This window comes from Periplaneta americana, chromosome 4 (genome assembly GCF_040183065.1).
Source record: "Periplaneta americana isolate PAMFEO1 chromosome 4, P.americana_PAMFEO1_priV1, whole genome shotgun sequence".
Taxonomy (NCBI): domain Eukaryota; kingdom Metazoa; phylum Arthropoda; class Insecta; order Blattodea; family Blattidae; genus Periplaneta; species Periplaneta americana.
The window spans coordinates 132,514,186-132,537,538 of NC_091120.1; the positions used below are offsets into that span (position 1 = coordinate 132,514,186).

General features: G+C 36.5%; 1 protein-coding gene across 1 annotated transcript; it reads right to left on the bottom strand.

Moving 5' to 3' along the window:
- Window positions 1-2,165: 2,165 nt before the first annotated feature.
- Window positions 2,166-19,835, bottom strand: LOC138698202 (uncharacterized). The gene is made up of 2 exons (XM_069823985.1): window positions 19,685-19,835; window positions 2,166-7,997 (listed from the first exon to the last, which is right to left on the bottom strand). The coding sequence occupies exons 1-2, from the start codon at window positions 19,739-19,741 to the stop codon at window positions 7,446-7,448; spliced, it is 609 nt and encodes a 202-aa protein (XP_069680086.1). The 5' UTR covers window positions 19,742-19,835; the 3' UTR covers window positions 2,166-7,445.
- Between the last annotated feature and the right edge of the window lie 3,518 nt (window positions 19,836-23,353).

Genomic DNA, 23,353 nt, shown 5'->3' on the forward strand with positions numbered 1-23,353 from the left:
AATCATGTATTATCACTTATCACAATACGCTGATCTCTTAAATCGACTGAACAGTTTGGGAATTAAATAAATATCTTTCCCAAAACACGCTATGAAATAATTCGTATAAAACAATTTTGATCTCGAAGAGGGAAAAAAACAAACGAGCAAAATTGTATTACATTTTTTCTTTATAATCTCTCAAAGAATAATCCCCTAAAATTTATGACTCTGCTTATGGTTTGTCCTGTATTTAGCTCCAGGAGTTAAATCTTTTTTGGCAAAAAACGACTGGGAGCTCAACACTTTTTCCACAGCAAGCAACTAGCAAATGTTGGAAATCACACCGTTCTTGGACTAAAAGACCGAGCATATTTTTATCGTATGAAACAAGCTAAACACTTTTTAGTGGCGTCACCACATTTTTGCAAGGAGCTTTCAACTCTTGAGTTGGAAGAAGTCCATCTAACAAACCGTGGCAAATATTCCGGAATACGAACTGAGAACTGCTCTATACAGCATTGATGAGCAGGTGTTACTAAATTGTACAACAATAAAATGACGGAAACACAGTATTGTACGTTCGCTAGGAGAAAAACCAGGGGAAGGGGGTTCAATAAATGAGTAAGCTACCGAAGCAGTGGTTGTTGTTACACAACTCGACATGCGACTAAGGAAGCAGCGTTGCAACGTCTACAAGAATACTTAATTACTTACTTACTCAAAAATGGCTTCTAAGGAACCCGAAGGTTCATTGCTGCCCTCAAATAAGCCCGCCATCGGTCCCTATCCTGTGCAAGATTAATCCACTCTCTATCATCATATCACCTCCCTCAAATCCATTTTAATATTATCCTCCCATCTACTCTTGGGCTCCCCAAAGGTCTTTTTCCCTTTCTGCCAAATAATACTTTATATGCATTTCTGGTTTTGCCCATACGTGCTACATGCCCTGCCCATCTCAAACGTCTGGATTTAATGTTCCTAATTATGTCAGGTGAAGAATACAAAGCGTTCAGTTCTGCATTGTGTAACTTTCTCTATTCTTCTCTAACTTCATCCCTCCTAGCCCCAAGTATTTTCCTAAGAACCTTATTCTCAAACATCCCTGTTCCTCTCTCAAAGTGAGAGTCCAAGTTTCAGTACCATACAGAGCAACCGGTAATATAACTGTTTTATAAATTATAACTTTGAGCTTTATTGACAGCAGACTAGATGATAAAAGCTTCTCAACCGAATAATGACAGGCATTTCCCATATTTATGCTGCGTTTAATTTCCTCCCGAGTGTCATTTATGTTTGAGCCGTTCAGAGCAGAAGTGGTGTAAGTCAATTTTGACTTACACCATTTTTGCTCTGAACAGCTCAAATAAATAATATACAAAATACAATTCAAACTATCTCTTTGTTTTTTTTCCTCTCTCTCAATCTCTCTGTTCTTCATATATACATTTACAGGCAAAATATATATTCATGTTATTTAAATTTGTATAATAACGACCGAATTATTAGTCTAGTGTACATGAGCCGTTCAGAGCAAAAGTGGTGTAAGTCAAAATTGACTTACACCCTTCTGCTGTGAACGGCTCATTTGTTACTGTCGCTCTAAGATATTTGAATTTTTCCACCTCTTTGAAGGATAAATCTCCAATTTTTAAGTTTCCATTTCGTACAATATTCTGGTCACGAGACATAGGCCTAATCATATACCTTGTCTTTTCGGAATTTACTTCCAAACCTATCGCGTTACTTGTTTCAAGTAAAATTTCCGTGTTTTCCCTAACCGTTTGTGGATTTTCTCCTAACATATTCACGTCATCAGCATAGACAAGAAGCTGATAACCTGTTCAATTCCAAACCCCCTGCGTTATCCTGAACTTTCCTAATGGCATACTCTAGAGCGAAGTTAAAAAGTAAGGGTGATAGTGGATCTCCTTTCTTTAGCCCGCAGTGAATTGGAAAAGCATCAGATAGAAACTGGCCTATACGGACTCTGCATTAAGTTTCACTGAGACACATTTTAATTAATCGAACTTCTACTGGAGTAAATACGTCACTTTCGATCTGTGTTTATTTTCACTAATAACATTATTTTGTCATTTTTGTTAGCCTATAATAATAATAATAATAATAATAATAATAATAATAATAATAATAATAATTAGTAGTAGTAGTAGTAGTAGTAGTAGTGTTATTATTCATATTACTATTATTAACCCGTCAGTGAACTGGTCATGAAAAGTTATGTAACTGCACAGGTTTGGTCTTTCAGACCCACTTTCTAAATATAAAAAGAGTATGTTTATTTGAATCATATAATAATAGTTTTATTATTTTACACAGTTAACATAATAAATTTGGGAATTTCACAAATTTCAGAAAAGTATAACCTATAAAAATTGAGTCATATAATATATATATTTTTTTCACATTTACAGCATTTCGCAATCCGTGCTTTGTGGATTTTCTTGCACTGCACTTAAAATGATGTCCAATGTCGGTATATCACGTCCATATTAAATTAAATATACAAGAATACTCTGCATGTGATCGCACTGTATCGATATTAAATTATAAATAGGTTACATGAACACAATATACACGTGATCCCTCTGTTCCATATCAAATTAAATATACAAGAACACTCTGCATGTGATTCCCTTTGTCGATACTAAATTATAGAAGGTTACATGGACACAATGTACACGTGATCCCTCTATTCCATATCAAATTAAATATACGAGAACACTCTGCATGTGATACCACTGAGTCGATATTAAATTATAGATAGATTAACTCTTTCTTACCTATAGATAACATATGGCAATAATTAACTTTATAGCATTTATATACTTGTGTGTTACATATGAAGGTAAATTTTGCTGCATAACTTCTATTTCAATACATTTTCATCAATATAGTTTTGTTTCAAATGTTGCCACTCCCGTAACTTGGTCACTGAATTGGTCCTAATACAGCTGTTTGTTTCAACATGGATTGCTTGTAAATTTAATTTGGGTTAGAAAGGGTTAAATAAACACAATGTACACTTGCTCCCTCTGTTCATATCAAATTAAATATACAAGAACACTCATCATGTGATTCCCTTTGTCGATATTGAATTATAAATAGGTTGTATGAACACAATGTACACGTGATCCCTCTGTTCCATATCAAATTAAACACACAAGAACCCTCATCATGTGGTTCCCTTTGTCGATATTAAATTATAGAAGATTACATGTACCCAATGTACACGTGATCCCTCTGGTCCATATCAAATTAAATACACAAGAACACTCATCATGTGATTCCCTTTGTCGATACTAAATTACAGATAATTTACACGAAAATAATCTACACGTGATCCCTCTGCGTCCATATCAAATGAAGTATAGAAGAACACTCTACATATGATTCCCTTTGTCGATATTAAATTATAGATAGGTTATATGAACACAATGTACACGTGATCCCTCTGTGTCCATATCAAATTAAATATACAAGAACACTTTCCATGCGATCCCCTTTGTGGATATTAAATTATAGATAAGTTATATGAACACAATCTACACGTGATTCATCTGTGTCCATAGCACATAAATATACAAGAACACTCTGCATGTGATCCCTTTTGTCGATATTAAATTATAGATAAGTTCCGATATGTGAACACAATCTACACGTGATTCCTCTGTGTCCATATCATATACATATACAAGAACACTCTGCATGTGATCCCCTTTGTCGATATTAAATTATAGGTAAGTTATATCACCATAATCTACACGTGATTCCTCTGTGTCCATATCATGTAAACATACAAGAACACTCTGCATGTGATCCCCTTTGTCGATATTAAATTATAGGTAAGTTATATCAACATAATCTACACGTGATTCCTCTGTGTCCATATCATATAAATATACAAGAACACTCTGCATGTGATCCCCTTTGTCGATATTGAATTATAGGTAAGTTATATCACCATAATCTACACGTGATTCCTCTGTGTCCATATCATATAAATATACAAGAACACTCTGCATGTGATCCCCTTTGTCGATATTAAATTATAGGTAAGTTATATCACCATAATCTACACGTGATTCCTCTGTGCCCATATCATATAGATATACAAGAACACTCTGCATGTGATCCCCTTTATCGATATTAAATTATAGATAAGTTATATCAACACAATCTACACGTGATCCCTCTGTGTCCATATCAAATTATAGTTTGAAGAAGGCGCACTATTTTACTTGACTCATCTCACCGACTCCATGGCTACTTGAAACCACGCCCATATTCGCCAATTTCCAAACTGATAACGTCTATGGTACAAGCTTTATAAAAACATTAACGAATCATTATACATGTATTAACTTCTGCGGTAGCTGATGGTCAGACCTTTAGCCTGTTAACACCTCTTATCAGTTCGACTACATCCCCATTCAAAGCTTCCCTTGTGATGTTCTCCTCCGGCCAGAGCCGGTGAGATGAGTCCCACACTGTAAACGCTAAATTTCTGTGTCCATATCAAAATAAACACAAAAACGGAATCTACACGTGACCTCTCAGTGTCCATACCAAATTATAGCTGTTAAATACGTATAAAATTCTTCAGGAATGTTAAGAATTGCACCAGTTGTGGGCCGCAAAGAATGAAAATGGTTATTTTTTCGTTAGATGATTCTGGAATTCCCCTAAATATTATATAATCACAGATATTTGTTTGTTTTATTCTGATAACAGCATCCTTACCTTTGAAGGAAGTACTGAAAATCTCTTTCAGCTTCAATACAAATCTTGCAACGCCTCTTTTCCTCTACAAGAAATTCTACGTATTTGCTTCCTGCGAGTGTGTGCTCCTTTTTCAGCATTTCATGTCCTTTGTATTGTTTACAAATGGAACCTAATTTATTAAATGCAGCGTGCCTAATTTTAAAACAAACACTAGTGTTTTGAAAAAAAATCAATCATTGCTGAATCGTGACACAAAAAAATTAGATTAATATATGAAAAATAATCATTCTTAACTTACAAATAATTATTTCTTGTGAAATAAATGTATATAAATTAATAGTTTATTAAACATGTCACATGTTCCGAATGGACTATTCTAATTATATTACAAAATGCAAACTTAATAGTAGGCACTTTCAAGAAGTTCTATTTTAAGGATGAATGAGATTCTAATATATAGAGCCCGGGCTTTATGTAATATGAAAATGAGAAATATGTACATAAATATGTAAATAAAACGGCAAAGTATCTAGAGAAATATTATGTAATAAATAAAAAAACATGTAACTAAAATTTAAGCTTTGTTACATGTATTCTTACACACTTATTAAAAAATTGCAGATATGCATGTGATTCAAACTCATTTAATTATTGTTTGGAGGCACAATTAATAATGAAATATTTTTCCATATTTTCTATGGTCATCGATTGTCTCACCAACTACAAACAGTGCGTAGGAATCACCAAATTCAGCTCTATTCGTTTCCATTGTGTCAGTGTAGCAGGAGTTCAAATATTTTTTTCCGGAGTGTTGATTCATCAGGAATATTGAAGTTGCAGTATTTGCTTAGGAATGCTTGAAACTTTGGCACTCAAAGTTTATACCATGGTATGTTTATACCAACCATTGCCATGGACAAATCTTTATTAAATTCACTGGTAGAAGACGAAGTTTCCAGCACCTCTTGTGTAGGAACGACTTGTATTTTCAACGGAGCACATTTTTTATTTCTCACTTGAAGCTCAGTTTTTAAATGCTGTTCTAATTGTGACTTCACAGTGCATCCAATGCGTTTGACACACTTTGCACAGCACGATTTTACTATCGCTGGTAAGGGCATCGTCAATTGAAATCCAGTCTTTTAATTTGGATGCTAACTTGAATGCGACTGGCGCCATAGCAGTAGACTAGCTAGCTGTATCACCTGATGTCAGAATAAACTTCTCAAGAAAACTGAAGGAACTACTGTTTTCTTTCAGAGCAACTGTTTGGGTGTGTTTATGCCAGATGATCATACCCACAGGGTAATTTTCACTCTGTCCTTCATCGCGGTAGCGATACGATGAGCAACCCATCGCATTCTTATTTGTTTCTACTTTATAATTACTTCTTAAAGGATACACAATATGTTAGCATGGCAAAGGGATGTCCATTTTTTTTTTTTACAGAATATGTTATTATTTTCAATTGTTAAAATATTTTTATGCATTAGAGACGAAAGGACGGGGCCCTTACCTGTGGAGTAACGGTTAGCGCGTCTGGCCCCGAAACCAGATGGCCCGGGTTCGATTCCCGGTCGAGGGAAGTTACTTGGTTGAGGTTTTTTCCGGGGTTTTCCCTCAACGCAATATGAGCAAATGCTGGGTAACTTTCGGTGCTGGACCCCGGACTCATTTCACTGGCATTATCACTTTCATATCATCCAGAAGCTAAATAACCTCAGATGTTGATACAGCGTAAAATAATTAACCTAATAAAATAATTTAAAAAATCATTAATAGAGTCTCATTCAGACGTTAAATAACCTAAAATGTTGATAAAGCTTCGTAAAATATTCTACTAAAATAAACAACGCAAGGACGAGATTTATAAACAATTTTCAAACGTAGGTATAACTTATGCATTAATTCGAGGGACAATTGGTAAAAAAAAATGTACTCTTCCTAAATATGCATTATCCTCAAAAATATGTAATATATGCCGAAATATTTATTTTGAACTGGTTTGTGATTCCATGAAATTTTGGCTTTTCTTATACAGCTATATATTATATAGGGACTAAATATATAATTACATAAAATCTGGGCTATACATACCATCTGACCAAAAGCATGATAGATGCTCCTTGGATATATCATTATGATCTGATGCTGTGTTTCAAAGGTTGAATAGGGGTCTGTAGTTTCAAGAGAGGGTAATTTTTATGCTGTAATATATAATTCCATTATGGAAAATTTTGTTATTTCAAATTGGATACATAATTTCGGCGAGTGCCCATTTACTTTTCAACATCACTGTATCTCAAAGAGTTTGTAATACTTTACAAACTCTTTGCTGTGTCTCGATGTACAAAGTGAGAAATGTGTTGAAAACCTGAACTGACTTGCACAGATCTCTGATCTCATTCACATCGAAGACATTTACGATGAACCGAATTTCAGGAAATTTCTGAACACATTTTCCATAGAATCCTAACTGAACCTAATAAAAAACCGCCTCGAAAATTTCATGGATACTGTTCTACTAAAAAGGGGCACTCTTTTCCCTTATACCCTGGAAGTAGGTGACAGGCAGATGGTCAGATATTTGTGATCGGGTAGTGTACACGGGTGAATCATTTTTCTCTCAGATGAGATTGCATTATTGTTGTGAAAGTGATTGAATATCAATGCATTTCGTGACACACAAATAACTTTTTTGTAATTCAGTAAATTCGTTAACAGTATCCAGTGGAGGGTGCAAATTTCTTAATATAAATGCACCATGTTTTCTTATCTATGTAATTTAAGAAGTCAAAAGTCGTATCTAACACATAATAAACATTGTGAACTGTTATTTCAAGTCTCTTGAGTATTTCTCTGAGGTGTGTATCTTCTGGATACGTTGTAACGTATTTATAAGGTTCCATCACCTCGTACAACTTCTCTGCCAGTATCTTAGTCTTTATACTTGCGTCAATCAGCTTCTTCAGCTTGTCTACTATCCGTGTCTCTTCGCTTATTACTGAAGTCTTCTGGAATTCTTTGGCGGCTTCTTTGATTTTCGTGATCTCAGTGTTTCTTCTTGAATACTCTATGACTCTCTTGTAAATAGCTGCTGTTTTTAGTTGAATCTTGAAGAAATCGTAGCCCCATTTCTCATTAGAGTATTCTCCCAGGGATTTTATTGTATTCGCCATATCTACAGTCATTTTTGTTACTCCTTCAATGCGATCGACGATATCCATTATGACGTCCACGAAGTCTTCATTATTGGATACCTTCACTCCCTGAAATAGAAATAAATATGCAATTTATTAATGTACAAATAAAGGCATAACATTTTATACTTTTTCACTTACTTCCAATAATGAAAAATATATGCAACTATACATCCCTGCAATTCGGAAGTACCTACATCAAAACAATTACAAAATATTACATATGAACAACCATAACCTAATAATCCACATTTTGACGCTTACTTCCCCCCCCCTTTTAATGCAAGAGATGTTATGAAAATGAGATGTTTTACTCAGATGTATTGGCCAAATTATTAGGGTTCGTAGCGAAAATAAAAATTAAGCAAGCTTTTGGAGAAAAAAAAATATATATCCAAAAGGAAGAAGACGTTTATAGATGTTGGTGGTTCACTTCGGGTTACACACACTTTCTGTTGTAAGAAAGATCATTTAAATATCTTGAGATGCTATTTTCTGTACAATCTCGATACCTTGTTACAAGAGTTCAAAATTTCTGTTAAATTTTTACTTAAGGGTTGTTTTAAAATATGTGTTAATTATTTGCTTAAGGGTTGTTTAACATCACAATGGTCTCTTACTTCTTGGATAATCATCTCTGTAGTTCTACTGCGATGATACTGAGCGTTCGTCTACATAATATGGGCCGACCATGCGACGCGCTACCGGAACGAAGGCTTAGCAACACGCAGCAAACCGTCTTCCCCACAGTCCAGTTCAGTATTTCTATAGCAGTGGTTGTGTGTTGCTCTTCTCATTATGTTAGTGAAGTGTTTAGATTTAGGAGTGGTTATGTTTACGTTAGTGTTATTCTTCTTATTCTGTTAGTGAAATGTTCAGATTCGCTTGCTCATATGGCACCACAGAAATTTACGAACATATATATATATTTTTTTTTTTAATTTACGCCAAGCAAGTAAAACATCGAAATGATATAATAGACCTAAACTGATCGAAAATTCTGTAGAGTTATGATCAGACAGAACATTTTCGTTCCGAAACGAACATTCTTCTGGTAGCTACATCTGTTACGTCACGTGGATAAGTAAGCAAGGTCGAATTGCAAGCAGATACGCTTGGGGGTCATTAAATAATAATGATGTACTGATTTGCATTTCATAACCTCAGAATATACAGAGGGTGCCGAAAAATGTATACACACTTTGACAGGAGATATCTATTTAATATATTTCAAAGTTGGACCGAAACACAACAGTAATGTATAGTATGATGTCCTGTAAACAGATGAGACTCACATACGTTATGCTAGCGTCGCTGCGCGACAGGTCAATCAACAACAACAACAACAAAATGGAGCCAAGATTATAGTTTGAACAGCGGAAAGCAATTTTGAAGTGATATTAGAGAACCGAAAAATGTTGTTGCAGTTCAACGGCACTGAAGCGCGATTAACAATTGCACGCTTTCGTGACAAAAATGAGACTCATGGTACCGTATGCGATGTTTACAAGGGCAGATCTGGGAGACCTCGCACATCAACAATCCACGAGTCCTCGGCTATGGTTTTGGAACATTTTGAGCACTCACCGCAGAAATCTACAAAGCAATGTGCATGTGAGACTGAGATTAGCACAGGGCTGGGCATCGGGAGCGGAACTAGACTCTAAACGGGGACGCATACTATTCATTCATCACTGAATCAACGCTGCGTGGCGTTCGGCGGGGAAGAAAGGGGATGAAGAGAAATCATATGGCTCCCCGTGAGAGAGTAGAATCCGCTCTTGCTGCCCAGCCCTGGATTAGCAGAACAAGCGTACATCGTATTATTATAACAGCAAAGTTGAAAGCTTTCATCCCTAGACTTTTGCATGCATTATATGAAGATGACCCTGATCGGAGAATGCAGTACTGTGAGTGGTTTCGGAACATGGTTCAAGAGGATGAGGCCTTCGTAGGGAAAGTTGTTTGGGCCGATGAGGCACAATTTAAGTTGAACGGAACTGTTAACCGGCATAACTGTGTCTACTGGTGTGCAAACAATCCACATGTTTTTGTGGAAAAGGCTGTTAATTTACCTGAAATTGTTTGGTGTGGGTTGTCATCTAGGGGTCTAATTGGACCATTCGTTTTTGATGGAACAGTAACTGGCCAAGTGAACCTGATGTTACCCACATCCGTCTTACCTGCCATTCGTACACTCTTTGGAAATGAGGAATTTTACTTCCAACAGGATGGTGCATCACCACATTACCACCGAGATATGCGTGCGTACCTTGATGACAATCTTCCAGGGCATTGGATAGGAAGAAGAGGTCCTATTGAGTTTCCACCGCGCTCTCCGGATCTAACTCCGTTGGACTTTTGCCTATGGGGACTCTTAAGAATGTTGTTTACCGTAAAAAAAAAACCAGCTACACTGGCAGCACTTCGGGAAGAAATTGAAGCGGCATGTGCTGCCATAGCTGAGGACACTTTCGCAAACAATGCTCGAACAGTAGTTCAAAGTACTCAAAAGTGTGGACATTTTGGGCAACTGTTGTAACTGTAAAAGTCTAAGATGATTTGTGCTCATCATTTTCTGTTTGTGTGAATTGAGCTTTGTTATGTTGACATAGTTTTTTCTTTGTTTTAATTGTGTATACATTTTTTTGGCACCCTCTGTATGTTTTTGTTCACTGCAACAGGAGAGATTTAATAAACGAATTATTTGTATACATTGTGTAAAATATAAATATTGATAATTTGTATATTGATTTTTGTTATTATTATTTTGTGCCTGTAACGTCATGTGACATAGGAAGAACATTTTCATAGCTTCAACAAATTTTTACTGGCTGTTATTGTAAAAGATATGAATTTTATAGCCTCAGAATATAGCCTATAGCCCTATGTTTTTGTTAACCGTGACGGAGTTGGCTTCGTTAAATGAATATATATATATATATATATATATATATATATATATATATATATATATATACAGTTAATGTGTATCATGTTTACTATTATATTCTATAATATATATTGCATATAATAGTATATTATACATATATATATATATATATATTATAGAACATAACACTAATTTTTAATGACTGCGAATTCTGTAGTCTATTGCAATAATTTAAGTCACTCAACTTGGGTGCAAAGACAACAGATTATAATCTCAATAGTAATATTTAAAGTCACTTAACTAGAGTGCAATCATTACGGATTATAATCTCTATAGTAATGATTAAAGTCACTCAAGTAGAATGCAATAGTTACGCATTATAATCTCTATACTAATAATTAAAGTCACTCAACTAGAGTGCAATAATTACGGATTATAATCTCTATAGTAATAATTAAAATCACTGAACTAGAATCCAATAATTACGGATTATACTCTGTATAGTAATAATTCAAGTCACTCAACTAGAGTGCAAACATTAAGGATTATAATCTCTATAGTAATAATCCAAGTCACTCAACTAGAGTGCAATCATTACGGATTATAATCTCTATAGTAATAATCCAAGTCACTCAACTAGAGTGCAATAATTACGGATTATAATCTGTATAGTAATAATTCAACTCACTGAATTAGAGTGCCATAATTACGGATTATAATCTCTATAGTAATAATTAAAGTCACTCAACTAGATTGCAATAATTAGGGATTATAATCTCAATAGTAATAATTAAAGTCACTCAACTAGAGTGCAATATTTACTGATTACAATCTCTATAGTAATAATTAAAGTCACTGAACTAGAGTGCAATAATTACGGATTGTAATCTCTATAGTAATAATTAAAGTCATTGAACTAGAGTCCAATAATTACGGATTATAATCTGTATAGTAATAATCCAAGTCAGTCAACTAGAGTGTAATAATTACGGATTGTAAACTCTATAGCAAAAATTAAAGTCACTCAATAAGAGTGCAATAATTACGGATTATAATCTCTATAGTAACAATTAAAGTCAGTCAACTAGAGTGCAATAATTACGAATTATAATCTCTTTAGTTATAATTATTAAAGTCACTGAAATATAGTGCAATCATTACGCCACTCAACTAATATAAAGAAAGCATGAAAACGTTCACTCTCTGTTCGTGAAATTAAATTTGAAAATTTACATGAAGTAATAAACATTCCTTGTTCCAAATACTTTCTCCTACTACTCATAAAACTAAGTCACTAAGTAATCTTACTCATGGTACAGATATTTTACTATATCTCTGCCTTTGTGCGTCACAATTTGCGGTGAGACGAAAGAGAGACAGCAAAATATTCTAATACTCTGACAATCACAAAAAAAATAAGCCACTTGAAATTTAACGGTCACTCAGTGGCAGAAATACATGGTTCATTCAATAATTAATGGCACCAATGTTTGTATGTGACGCTATCAGAGGTAAATAGTGCAAGCTTATAACAGTGAGAAGGAAGAGCATCTGATGTGTGTTATCTGTGAGTTTGAAGACAATAATCGCATTTATAAGATATTTGTAGTGAGTTTAATTTTTAGACTGTTATCTGTAGTGATCTAAAATGTTTAGCAAATACGAACAAAGATTCTTCATTAAAATGCAGATTGCAAGAGACACGAATGCTCGACAATGCCATACAGCATTACTGGAAGCTTGTGGTTGAGAGACTTCACTATAGTACATCCGCTCAAATGAGAGCCACTTAGAACGTGCGATTGGACACACCGCAGGGAGCAAGTAGGCACGCGACTCCGAACAGGTTCCGTGTAAACAACGCTGCGTTGCCATCTCTCCCTTCTGTGCGTCTTGTAAATACAGAAATAAAACAAAATATCTCCTATTCACAGTCCGTTGAGTCAATTACACAAGATTCCAAACTAGCTTCTAAGGAGCGATAATCACTTTCTTTTGTCTTTACATGTTCGATATACGTACTTTACCCATTGCTTTTTATTATTAATGTCATCCATCACATTTACTATCAAATCACGTACTTCTTGAACAGATTTGTTTCCCAATCCATTTTCTGACCAGACATTTCTCTTCAGTTTCGACCAAACGAATTCTATGGCAATGGTGGTGGGGGGGGGGAGTCAGTCGTAGCACAACATGGCCGTATTTTGATGATAGTTCGTCAATTACATAGATTTTTTTCTGTAATGGCTACGTTTTATCTATTGTAGCAGATGTAACTTTGTTGTTGGGACTGGCGAGGGTAAAGGGATGTTATTTTCACGTTTTAATGACATATATTGTTGATCTAGTGGTAGGTACAGTATTCACAATACGGGAATGGTATGGGGCATTATCCATAATGATGACAGACGGTTCTTCCAGTCGTTTTAGTAAACATTCCTCAAACCATACCTCAAAGATTTTAGAATTCATAGTCCCATGATAATCAGCCGGGGCATCACACATACTTTGGTGAGTAACGAATAATATCCCTGGAATGAAACCATTTCTTCCCCTCGCATGTAAAATTGCCTTCGTTGTCCTTTACCTGAAGAAAAATTGTCATCACAATAACTTGACCCATCTGACCAACGACACTTTACTCCGTCATGGGTATCATACCATGTTTCGTCTAAGTATTCTTCTTCATAACCCAGTTACCGATAATACTCTATATTCCGCAAATACGAGGAACGTCACATCCGTATTCGTAATGATTCCATTGCTGCTGGTTGAGATCCATGAATTTTATATTTAAACCCCATTGAATGTAATAGTTCCATTGAAGTATTTCTTTGGTACGGAAACTCATATTGGGTAGCTTGTGTTTTATTACGCATTGCATTGAGAATTTATTTGACGTTGAAGCTATTTTATTTTTGATTTATATTATATGGAACACAAAAGCCACAATATACATTTACTGTCTTCTGCCTTGTTCTGAGCTAACTGTATTATATTTGCGGGCTCCTCTGAAACCGAATACTATATGAACTTGTTCTCGGAGCACTGACTTAGATCTGTCAACAGCGCTGGCGTACCAACAACCAGCAGCGTGCTTCAAGACTGAAACACCTGACACCTCCCGCTCAAGGTAGGTGCAAGTGGCTCTCATTTGAGCGGACGTACTATATATCGTACAGTGGCTAGGTGGGCACATGCATTTCGCAACGGGAGGGAAGATGTTCATCAAAAACATGGAGCTGGCAGACCGTAATCGGCAAGTGATGACGTTCATGTGAAGGTTGTAAGAGCACTACTAGTAAGACACCGTTGTTGGACTTGTACTGAACTAGCAAGGGAAGGTGGAATTCCTCCTGGTACGACTCTTCACATACTTAATAATAAGTTGAAGGTGAAAAAAATCTGCGCTCGGTGGGTTCCACACAATCTTAAAGAGGAAAATATGTGACAGACAATGGAAACAGCGACTTTGCACTTAGAACGCTATGGACGTGAAGGCGAGCGTTTCCTTCGACGTATCATAACTTTAGATGAAACTTGGGTTCGATGCTACCAACCAAAATTGAAGAGACAATGAAATGAGTGGTGGCACAATGATTCCTCACGACCAAAAACCTATCGGCAAGAAAAAAATCCACTTAAAGTCATGTTCATAGTTGCTTGTGATTTTCACGGTGTCCTTGTCACTCATTCAGTTCCTGCGGGAAATCATGTGAAAGGTGCATATTACAGATACTTTCTGGAACACCATTTACGACCAGCCGTACGCCGTAAACGTCGAAATCTCCTGAATTCTCATCCTATTGTGCAACATGATGGTCCTCGCACTCACATAGCTTCCTCTGTGGTTAATTTACTTCGCAGATGGAACTGGACAAATTTTCTCTAGTATCCTCCATACTCCCCAGATATGAACCCATGTGATTTTGATCTTTTCGCGAAAATGAAATTACCAGTTAGAGAAGTTCGCTTTAGAACCAGGCAGGCAATTATAGCAGTCGTAGAGCAGTCTGTTCGAAGATTAGTGCACCAAGACGCTTTGGATGGCATCCGTCGTCTCCCTGAAGTGTGTCCTTACCCACTCCCGCCAAGACAGAATGAAAAAACTATTAGATCTTCCTGGAAGACGTGCCACAGGAACTACTAGAGGAAGTATTATTTCTAATACATGAACTTATGTGGCTACAACATGACGGGACCCCTGCTCACTTCTCTGGTTGCGTGCGACAACATATACATGACTAATGTTTGGCAGGAGATGAACTAAAAGTGGAGAACCAGATTCTGTCCTCCAAGATCTCCAAATTTTACACCTGTGGATTTCTTTTTCAGGAGATGCATATGAGAACAGCAATGGAATCTGAAGAAGATTTTATCTGTCGAGTATTTGTGGCTTCATAAACAATCAGAGACATTGAATTTACACAAGTAAGGCCAAATTCTACAGACTCCTTTAAGCCATGATACGCGGTCGAACATCTGTACCAGCGTCGTGGTATTGCCACTGAAGATGGAGGAGCATCCCTCCGAAACATGGCTTGTTTTTAACTGATTATATTAATTTTAATTTAATCTTACAAAAAGTGTTCATATAACTGTAATAAATTATTTCTTTGTATGCTTAATAAATCAGAGACATTTCTAGAATTTTCGAGCTAATACATTCTCTTTTCCGTAGATGTACTATTAGTCTGCAATTCAGTGTAATAATGTTCAGCCTTTTTTTTTTTTCTTGTAGATTTTGTATAAAAAAATTGAAATTCTTACGTACAATAAATCCTACATATCATCTTTATTTTAATACAAACTATCACGTTACAATTAAGTCTGGTAGAGTACCACACCTAACATCACATTTTCAATGGTGTTAAAATTATCCCTCTCTATAGTGGCGATATGAAACTTACTCCCATAACATGGTAATTACTAATTCCCGAGCCATGATTCCCTACTTTAACATATACTTAGAAATGGCTTTCAGAGAACCCGGAGGTTCATTGCCGTCCTCACATAAACCCGTTATCGATTCCTGTCCTGAGCAAGATTAATCCAGCCCTTACCATCATATCCCACCTCCTTCAAATCCATTTTAATATTATCCTCCCATCTACGTCTCGGCCTCCCTAAATGTCTTTTTCCCTCCGGTCTTCCAACTAACACTATGTGTATATTTCTGGATTCACCTATCGTGCTACATTCTCTGCCCATCTCAAACGTCTAGATTTAATATTCCTAATTATATTAGGTGAAGAATACAATGCATGCAATTCTGCAGTGTGTAACTTTCTCCATTCCCCTGTAACTTCATCCCTCTTAGCCCCAAATATTATCCTAAGAATCTTATTCTCAAACACCCTTAGCGTCTGTACACCTCTCAAAGTGAGAGTCCAAGTTCCACAACCATACAGAACAACCGGTAATATAACTAATTTATAAATTCTAACTTTCAACTCTTTTGAGAGCAAAAATGGATGACAAATTTTCTCAACCAAATAATATCAAACATTTCCCACATTTATTCTCAGTTTAATTTCCTCTGAAATGTCATTTATATTGGCTACTGTTTCTCCAAGATATTTGAATTTTTCTACCTTTTCAAAGGATAAATTTCAAATTATATTTTCATTTCATACTATGTTCTGTCACGATACTTAATAATATACTGTGTCTTTTCTGGACTTACTTCCAAACCTATCTCATCACTTGATTCAAGTAAAATTCCCGTATTTACCATAATAGTTTGATTTTTCTCCTAAGATATTTACGTCATCCGTATAAAAAAAACTAGCTATGTAACATGTTCAGTTCCAAACCCTCTCTGTTTTGCTGGACTTTCCAAATGGCATATTCTAGAGTAGTGGTTCCCAAGTGTGGATCGCGAATCCCAGGGGGGTCGTATAAGTAACTGAGGCGGGTCGCGAAACGATTTACAAAATAAAACAACAAGGAAGTTTAATTGACTTATATTGATTTTGTGTTTAGAAAGATAAATACAGTATAAACAACGTTGAACAAAATAATAAAAAAATGTTTCAGTAGTTATTTTTTAAATTTATTACTACATGTAATAAATGTGTCTGATTTTCGGAAAGATAATCTCGGTTATGAACTCCATATTCCATACTCACAGTGACATTTTCAGATTCAAGGAAATTTCCCAATTTTGTTTTGATAATAATCACAGACAAGAAATTTATTTTGCACAAATACGAGGTTGGAAATATTACAAATAATATAATAACTACCACTTTTACAAACTGGAGGTATTCTTGCATTCTTTTGATCCAAAACTGGTGTACGCTCTACGAAAAGTTTAGTTTGAACTTTCCAACAATGGGCACACATTCCAATGAAATTTTTCTTGATATATATATATATATATATATATATATATATATATATATATATATATATATATATATATTTTTGGAATGTCAGCCAACTGAACGAAATGTCTAAAAACAGATTCACGGTTCATCTGTCACTCTCGTAATTTTTTGAGCATTTTTCGAAAAATACTCAAAAAGCTGTTGTGGAAACTTAATTGCTTGTCGGCAAAAATAAACGCAATATTTATCTATCATACTGTCTTTTGCTAAATTTTCCAATCTAAGAAATCAAAGAGATTTTGGAAATAGGTTTGCATACTCTTCTGATTTATAATTTTACATATACCAGTTTTTTCAACACATTTCTCCACGGAGTTCGTCTTATTTTCATATGATAAAGAAAATTATTACATAACGAAAACATATTTGCACAAATTTTGCTGAATATATGAGTTTGAAAAGCTCTTCATTTGATGAAATTTATTAATTTTTTTATTTTATTGGATTATTTTACGATGCTGTATCAACATCTCAGGTTATTTAGCGTCTGAATGAAATGAAGCTGATAATGCCGGTGAAATGAGTCCGGGGTCCAGCACCGAAAGTTACCCAGCATTTGCTCGTTTTGGGTTGAGAGAAAACCCCGGAAAAAAAACCTCAACCAGGTAACTTGCCCCGACCGGGATTCGAACCCGGGCCACCTGGTTTGGCGGCCAAACGCGCTGAGCGTTATTCCACAGGTGTGGACTTGAAATTTATCACTTTGTATTGAACTGTTACCACAGCGCCACGGAGGTAATAGTTTGAGGCGTTTTATTAGTAGGTTGTTTTACGACGCTTTATCATCTTAGGTTATTTAACGTCTGAATGAGATGAAGGTGATAATGCCGGTAAAATGATTCCGGGGTCCAGCACCGAAAGTTACCCAGTATTTGCTCATATTGGATTGACGGAAAACCTCAACCAGGTAACTTGCCCCGACTGGGCTATCGAACCCGGGCCACCTTGTTTCTCGGCCAGACGCTCTAACCGTGGTGTGGACGTTTGAGGTGTTAGAAATTATGTTTCCTTGTTATTTCGTGTCATTGTCACACTATATACTTCTTTTTTGTCGTTCGTTGGGTGGTGTCCAATGGTTTTGAGTAAAATAGTTGTTATTATGGATTTTGCAAGGATTTCTATTTTTCGAATGAGGTAAATTAAGTACCGATACAGTAGTGGGGGAGGTTCCAAAACAAAGTCTCACCCAAAAGTGTACTGCGCCTCCAAAAAGTTTGGGAGCCACTGTTCTAGAGCAAAGTTAAAAGTAAAGGTGATAGTGCATCTCCTTGAATTGGAAAAGCATCAGACAGACTCTGTTGTACGATTCACTGAGACACATTTTAATTAATTGAACCAGTTTTTTATGGGAATACCATATTCAATAAGAATATTATACCGGGTGATTCAATGTTTATTTACAAACATTTAGGGATGATAGAAGAGACAATTGTGAACAACTTTCATATACAAATCTAGTCTTTCAGGTAAAGCTCCCTGCAAAGCAGATTTGAATAATTTCGAGGGAAAAATTGTCCCGGGTAGCTCAGTTGGTAGAGCGCTGGTACGTTCAACCAGAGGTCCTGGGATCGATACCCGGCCCCGGAACAATTTTTCCCTTGAAATTATTCAACTTTCATATAGGAACCCATGTCCAGGAACGTTTCGTTTGATAGTAAAAAGCCAATATGTGTTAGCCAATGTAACCAGCTAGATTCGAACTGAAGGCCATCCTTTGAAGTTTGGTTGCAGACGATTAAATCGTCTTGTTCTTGTGAACGTTAGTGATTTCTCATAAACATGATATAAGCTAGTTGGCATCGTAAATGATATTTTGATTGATTAAATCTTGAAATTTGCTGATATGCATTTCATTTATGGAAGAGCAAAAGGAAATGGAAGGAAATTTGCAAGGTTTCATCGGTCAAAATATAATTTACTATGCCGACTAACTTATATCATGTTTATGAGAAATCATCAACGTTTGCAGAAACAGGTTGTCTGCAACCAAACTTCAAATGGATGGCCCTGAGTTTGATTCTAGCTGGCTACACTGACTAACATATTTAGGCTTGTAACTACGAAATGGAACGTTTCCGGACATATATTCCTATATGAAAGTTGTTCATAATGATGACTTCTATCATCCCTAAAATTTTATAACATAGTCCCTAACTCATCCTGTATAAAACGTCTCTCTTAAATCCCTTATTTAAATGTAGCTTTTCGCAGCCTTGTATGTATATCTGTGAAGTGTGCCAACTTCCCCCGACTAATTTATAATCCGTTGTTAAAGTTTAGAAATGTTATAACAAGTGTGAATAAGTGGATTTTATATTTTAACGTGATACTTTCTATGTATTATGAAGCGTTATATGTGATGTGGATTTAAGTAATTGTGTTCCGGCTTTCGAAAACTACAGTGATATATTGAAGAAGTGCCTTTGATCGTTTGACTTTCTCTTTGTAGTCTTAATGTGTGTACTTACCTGCGCGTAGCAACAACATAACACTACAACTGCTACCACGTGCGGTACCCAGGTCATATCCTTGTCGACTAGAATATTTCCAGAAGTACGTGTGAAGTGTTGCCTTGGAGAAAAATCATATCTTTAAACCATATCCATATTTAGAATAGCAGGCCATTTGCCAATCCTATGTCTGCACGCTTTAGTTTATCGTCCCATAACACTTACAGTACATGACGTATTTCGACAGTCTTCCAAAACGAAGTTTTGACAAACACTGGCTGATAAAGAACAGATTTTACACTAGGAGTAAGCAAAACATGCGCTCATGTTATGAGAAAAAAGTGCATGAGCTCTTTGTAATCTCAGAACCAAGACGAAGGATTCTGTGTACAGATTTCAATATTTTTATTGTGTCCCCGTTATGGTCACAGATTCAAAATGATACTTGTGATAGCTCGAAGTTGAGTGTTTTAAGATAGAGAACCAATGAAGTCAGCGGCGTAGCTCAAACGGTAGCGAGTTTGTTTTCTGATCCGGAGCTGCTGCCGGGCGTTGGTTCGATTTCCTCTTGAGCTGATTACGTCATTCGGCTTTTTCCGAGTGTATAGAGCAGGGATACAGAATTGGCGAGAGAGGGTGGAAAGCATGGGGAAAGCGTTGGTTCCCCGTCCACAGTCCACTGGCGTTGAATGACGTCACTGCCCCGTACGCAATCACGTAACACAGACACTGAATGCAAATCTCCTCCCCTGCCAAGTCAGTGACGCGGGGGTAGAAGGAAGGGATGTGTGACGTTTCCGATGAGTGACGCAACGCCACAATTTTCGCCCAGTTCTGCAAGCCTGGTATAGAGAATATCGGCCTTATCTGGCCAAATCCCATCTTGCTATCACCAATTCCATCGCCTCTAAATAAACTAGTAGGCCCAATCGATACAGCGTGCTTAAAAATATATTAAAATTAAAAAAACAACCTACGGATGGAGATTCCTGCGAACCATCTGTCTACCACTCTACCTATCTTATTGCCTTCTTAGCTGTCTGTCTGACGCTGATTTTCTCTGTGTCTGTCTCTCTGCCTGACTGCTTGTCTGCGCATCCGAACGTCTGTCCGTCCTTCTGGCTGTCTCTCCGCCCACCCGGCTATATCTGCCTGTCTATCTATCTACTTAACTAACTGTATGTGTTTTATTAGAATTAGGATGGCACCTGTTGGAAAGCCTTTGTCGGTGAAGTCTTGTTTTTTAGAATCAACGCATGCGATGTGCGAGGCCCGTCTCACACAAATCCGGACTACACGAGAAATAGTGAAGCCTTGGTTTTTCTGAACCGACGCATGCGAGTTGCGAGGTGCAAGGCCAGCCTCGCATAAATCCAGACGACGCGAAAGATAGTGAGTGGTTTCTATAACCGCAGATCTCGCAGTTATAGAAACCACTAACTATTTCTCGTGTAGTCCGGATTTGTGTGAGACGGGCATCGCACCTCGCATGCATCGGTTCAGAAAAACCAAGGCTTTAAGCCGTTGAGGTGCGCGAACATTGTAATCTGCTTCACAGTAAATTGAAAGAATACTGTATTTGTCTACAAAGCATCCTTGTGGTTGTCTGTCTGAATATTATGTGGATATGATATTTTGTTTATTGCAGTCTTTCTCAACCTATTTGATGATTAGGTCCTCTTTCCCTCACTTTACTTAAGTGCGGCCTCGTGACCTAAGATGTAGAGTAGAAAACTGAGTGCGGGGCGAAAGAGCAGGTAAGGGAAGATAAATGGGTACAATCTCTGTTTTCTACATTTTTTTTAGCTAGAAATCTAAATTTTTCTGTACAGCAACCTCTCGTTAATAGTAGCTATTAAGCTTCATTAGTACTCGTATAAATGAATCAGGGATTGCAGAAACAGCACACGTCACTATTTGTGGCGAAATGAGTTTATTCGAGTTTCATGGACTGTTGATATAGGGCTATCATTCCATGCAGAAACCACATAATTATGTCAGTATAGCCGTCTCACATTTGGAGACCTGTGAAATCCTGGAAGCGCGCAGAAACAACTCATGTCAAAGACATGTGCCGACACATTAGTTCCGATTCCAGACGGCAGAAACCTACGACACAAGGATACAAAAATTGATCCCACTGAATGACAAATATCTCAATTCTGGTGATGAATGCGTTGAAAAATAACTCAAAAATTGCTATTTGTTACAATAAAACTTTTCATGAAATTTTGTTCCCTTTCTGTAAACGACCCCAGGGAAACTTACATTTTACGGCCTTCATAATTGCGCTCGAGTGGCCGAAATTTGTATAAGCATTTCTTTTGACATTATTAAAATGATGGAAGAAAAAGATTATTTTTTTATTTGCCCACATGAGAATATTTGCTTGTAACTACAAAGGAGAATACCATATTTACATTCTTCATTGGCATATCCAGATAAAATCAGCCAATTCAAAGAGAGAAGCTTGACGATATACGCAAACTAAACCCCATTTCAGTTTGGTTGATAGGCTTTCCCCTCTACTCACACTCTCTACCATCAGTGAAGGGGAAGCTGCTACTGTCCATCTTACTAACGTTCGAGTAATTGACTTTCAACACAGTGACAAAATTTTATTATTGAAAATGTTTACCGGTAATCTATATTTCGAAAGCCTATAGGCTACTAAGTGTTAATATTTCATTTTATTGCTATTTATACCAATTGGCACATTAAAAAGCTACTGAGAGCAGAACATAAATGTTTTCTTCACCACTAGTTGCTACTCTATAGCATACACAACGATAGACTTTATGGGGGAAAATGATGAAACAAAAATAGGCTGGATGAAATAAAATAATAGGCCTATCACTAGAATATCAAAATTGTAGTGAATAGTTCGAAGTATGGAATACAACATTGTCATAACAGTAAGTTAGTTTGGCAACATGTCATAAGATAATTTTCTAACTTGGATTTAAAAGATTTCAAAATTTGGCAGCCCTTGACTTCAGGCGGCATAGAGTTCCAGTGACGAGAAGTAACAACAGTGAATGATGAGAAATACAGTGATGATTAAGTGGAATTTATTTATACCGTTTTACCGAATTGTGATCGATCATTAATGTTATGATGGCGAGAGAGTATAAAAACGGACGAATAAATAAGAGGGGGATGAAGTGTGCATAATTCGATATAAGAGAGAAAGTGAGTGTATATTTATTCTCCCACGTAACCTGAGCCATAATAACTTCTCGAAAGAAGGTGAGATATAATCATAATATTGAACATTACAAATGAAGCGGTTCACATCTGTGGAGTAACGGCTAACGCGTTTGGCCGCGAAACCAGGTGGCCCGGGTTCGATTCCCGGTCGGGTCAAGTTACCTGGTTGAGGTTTTTTCCTGGGTTTTCCCTCAACCCAATATGAGCAAATGCTGTGTAACTTTCGGTGCTGGACCCCGGACTCATTTCACTGGCATTCTCACCTTCATCTCATTCAGACGCTAAATAACCTATGCTGTTGATAAAGCGTCGTAAAATAACCTACTTAAAAATAATGAAACGGCTGCACGTATTAGGCTTATGAACACGCTGTAGTTTCTGGAAGAAATCAGTCTTAAGATCACTGGACTGAGTGACAGATTAGCTAACTGCTATATATCTGCTTTCAAGAGACACAAAGCACTTTCAACCCAAATC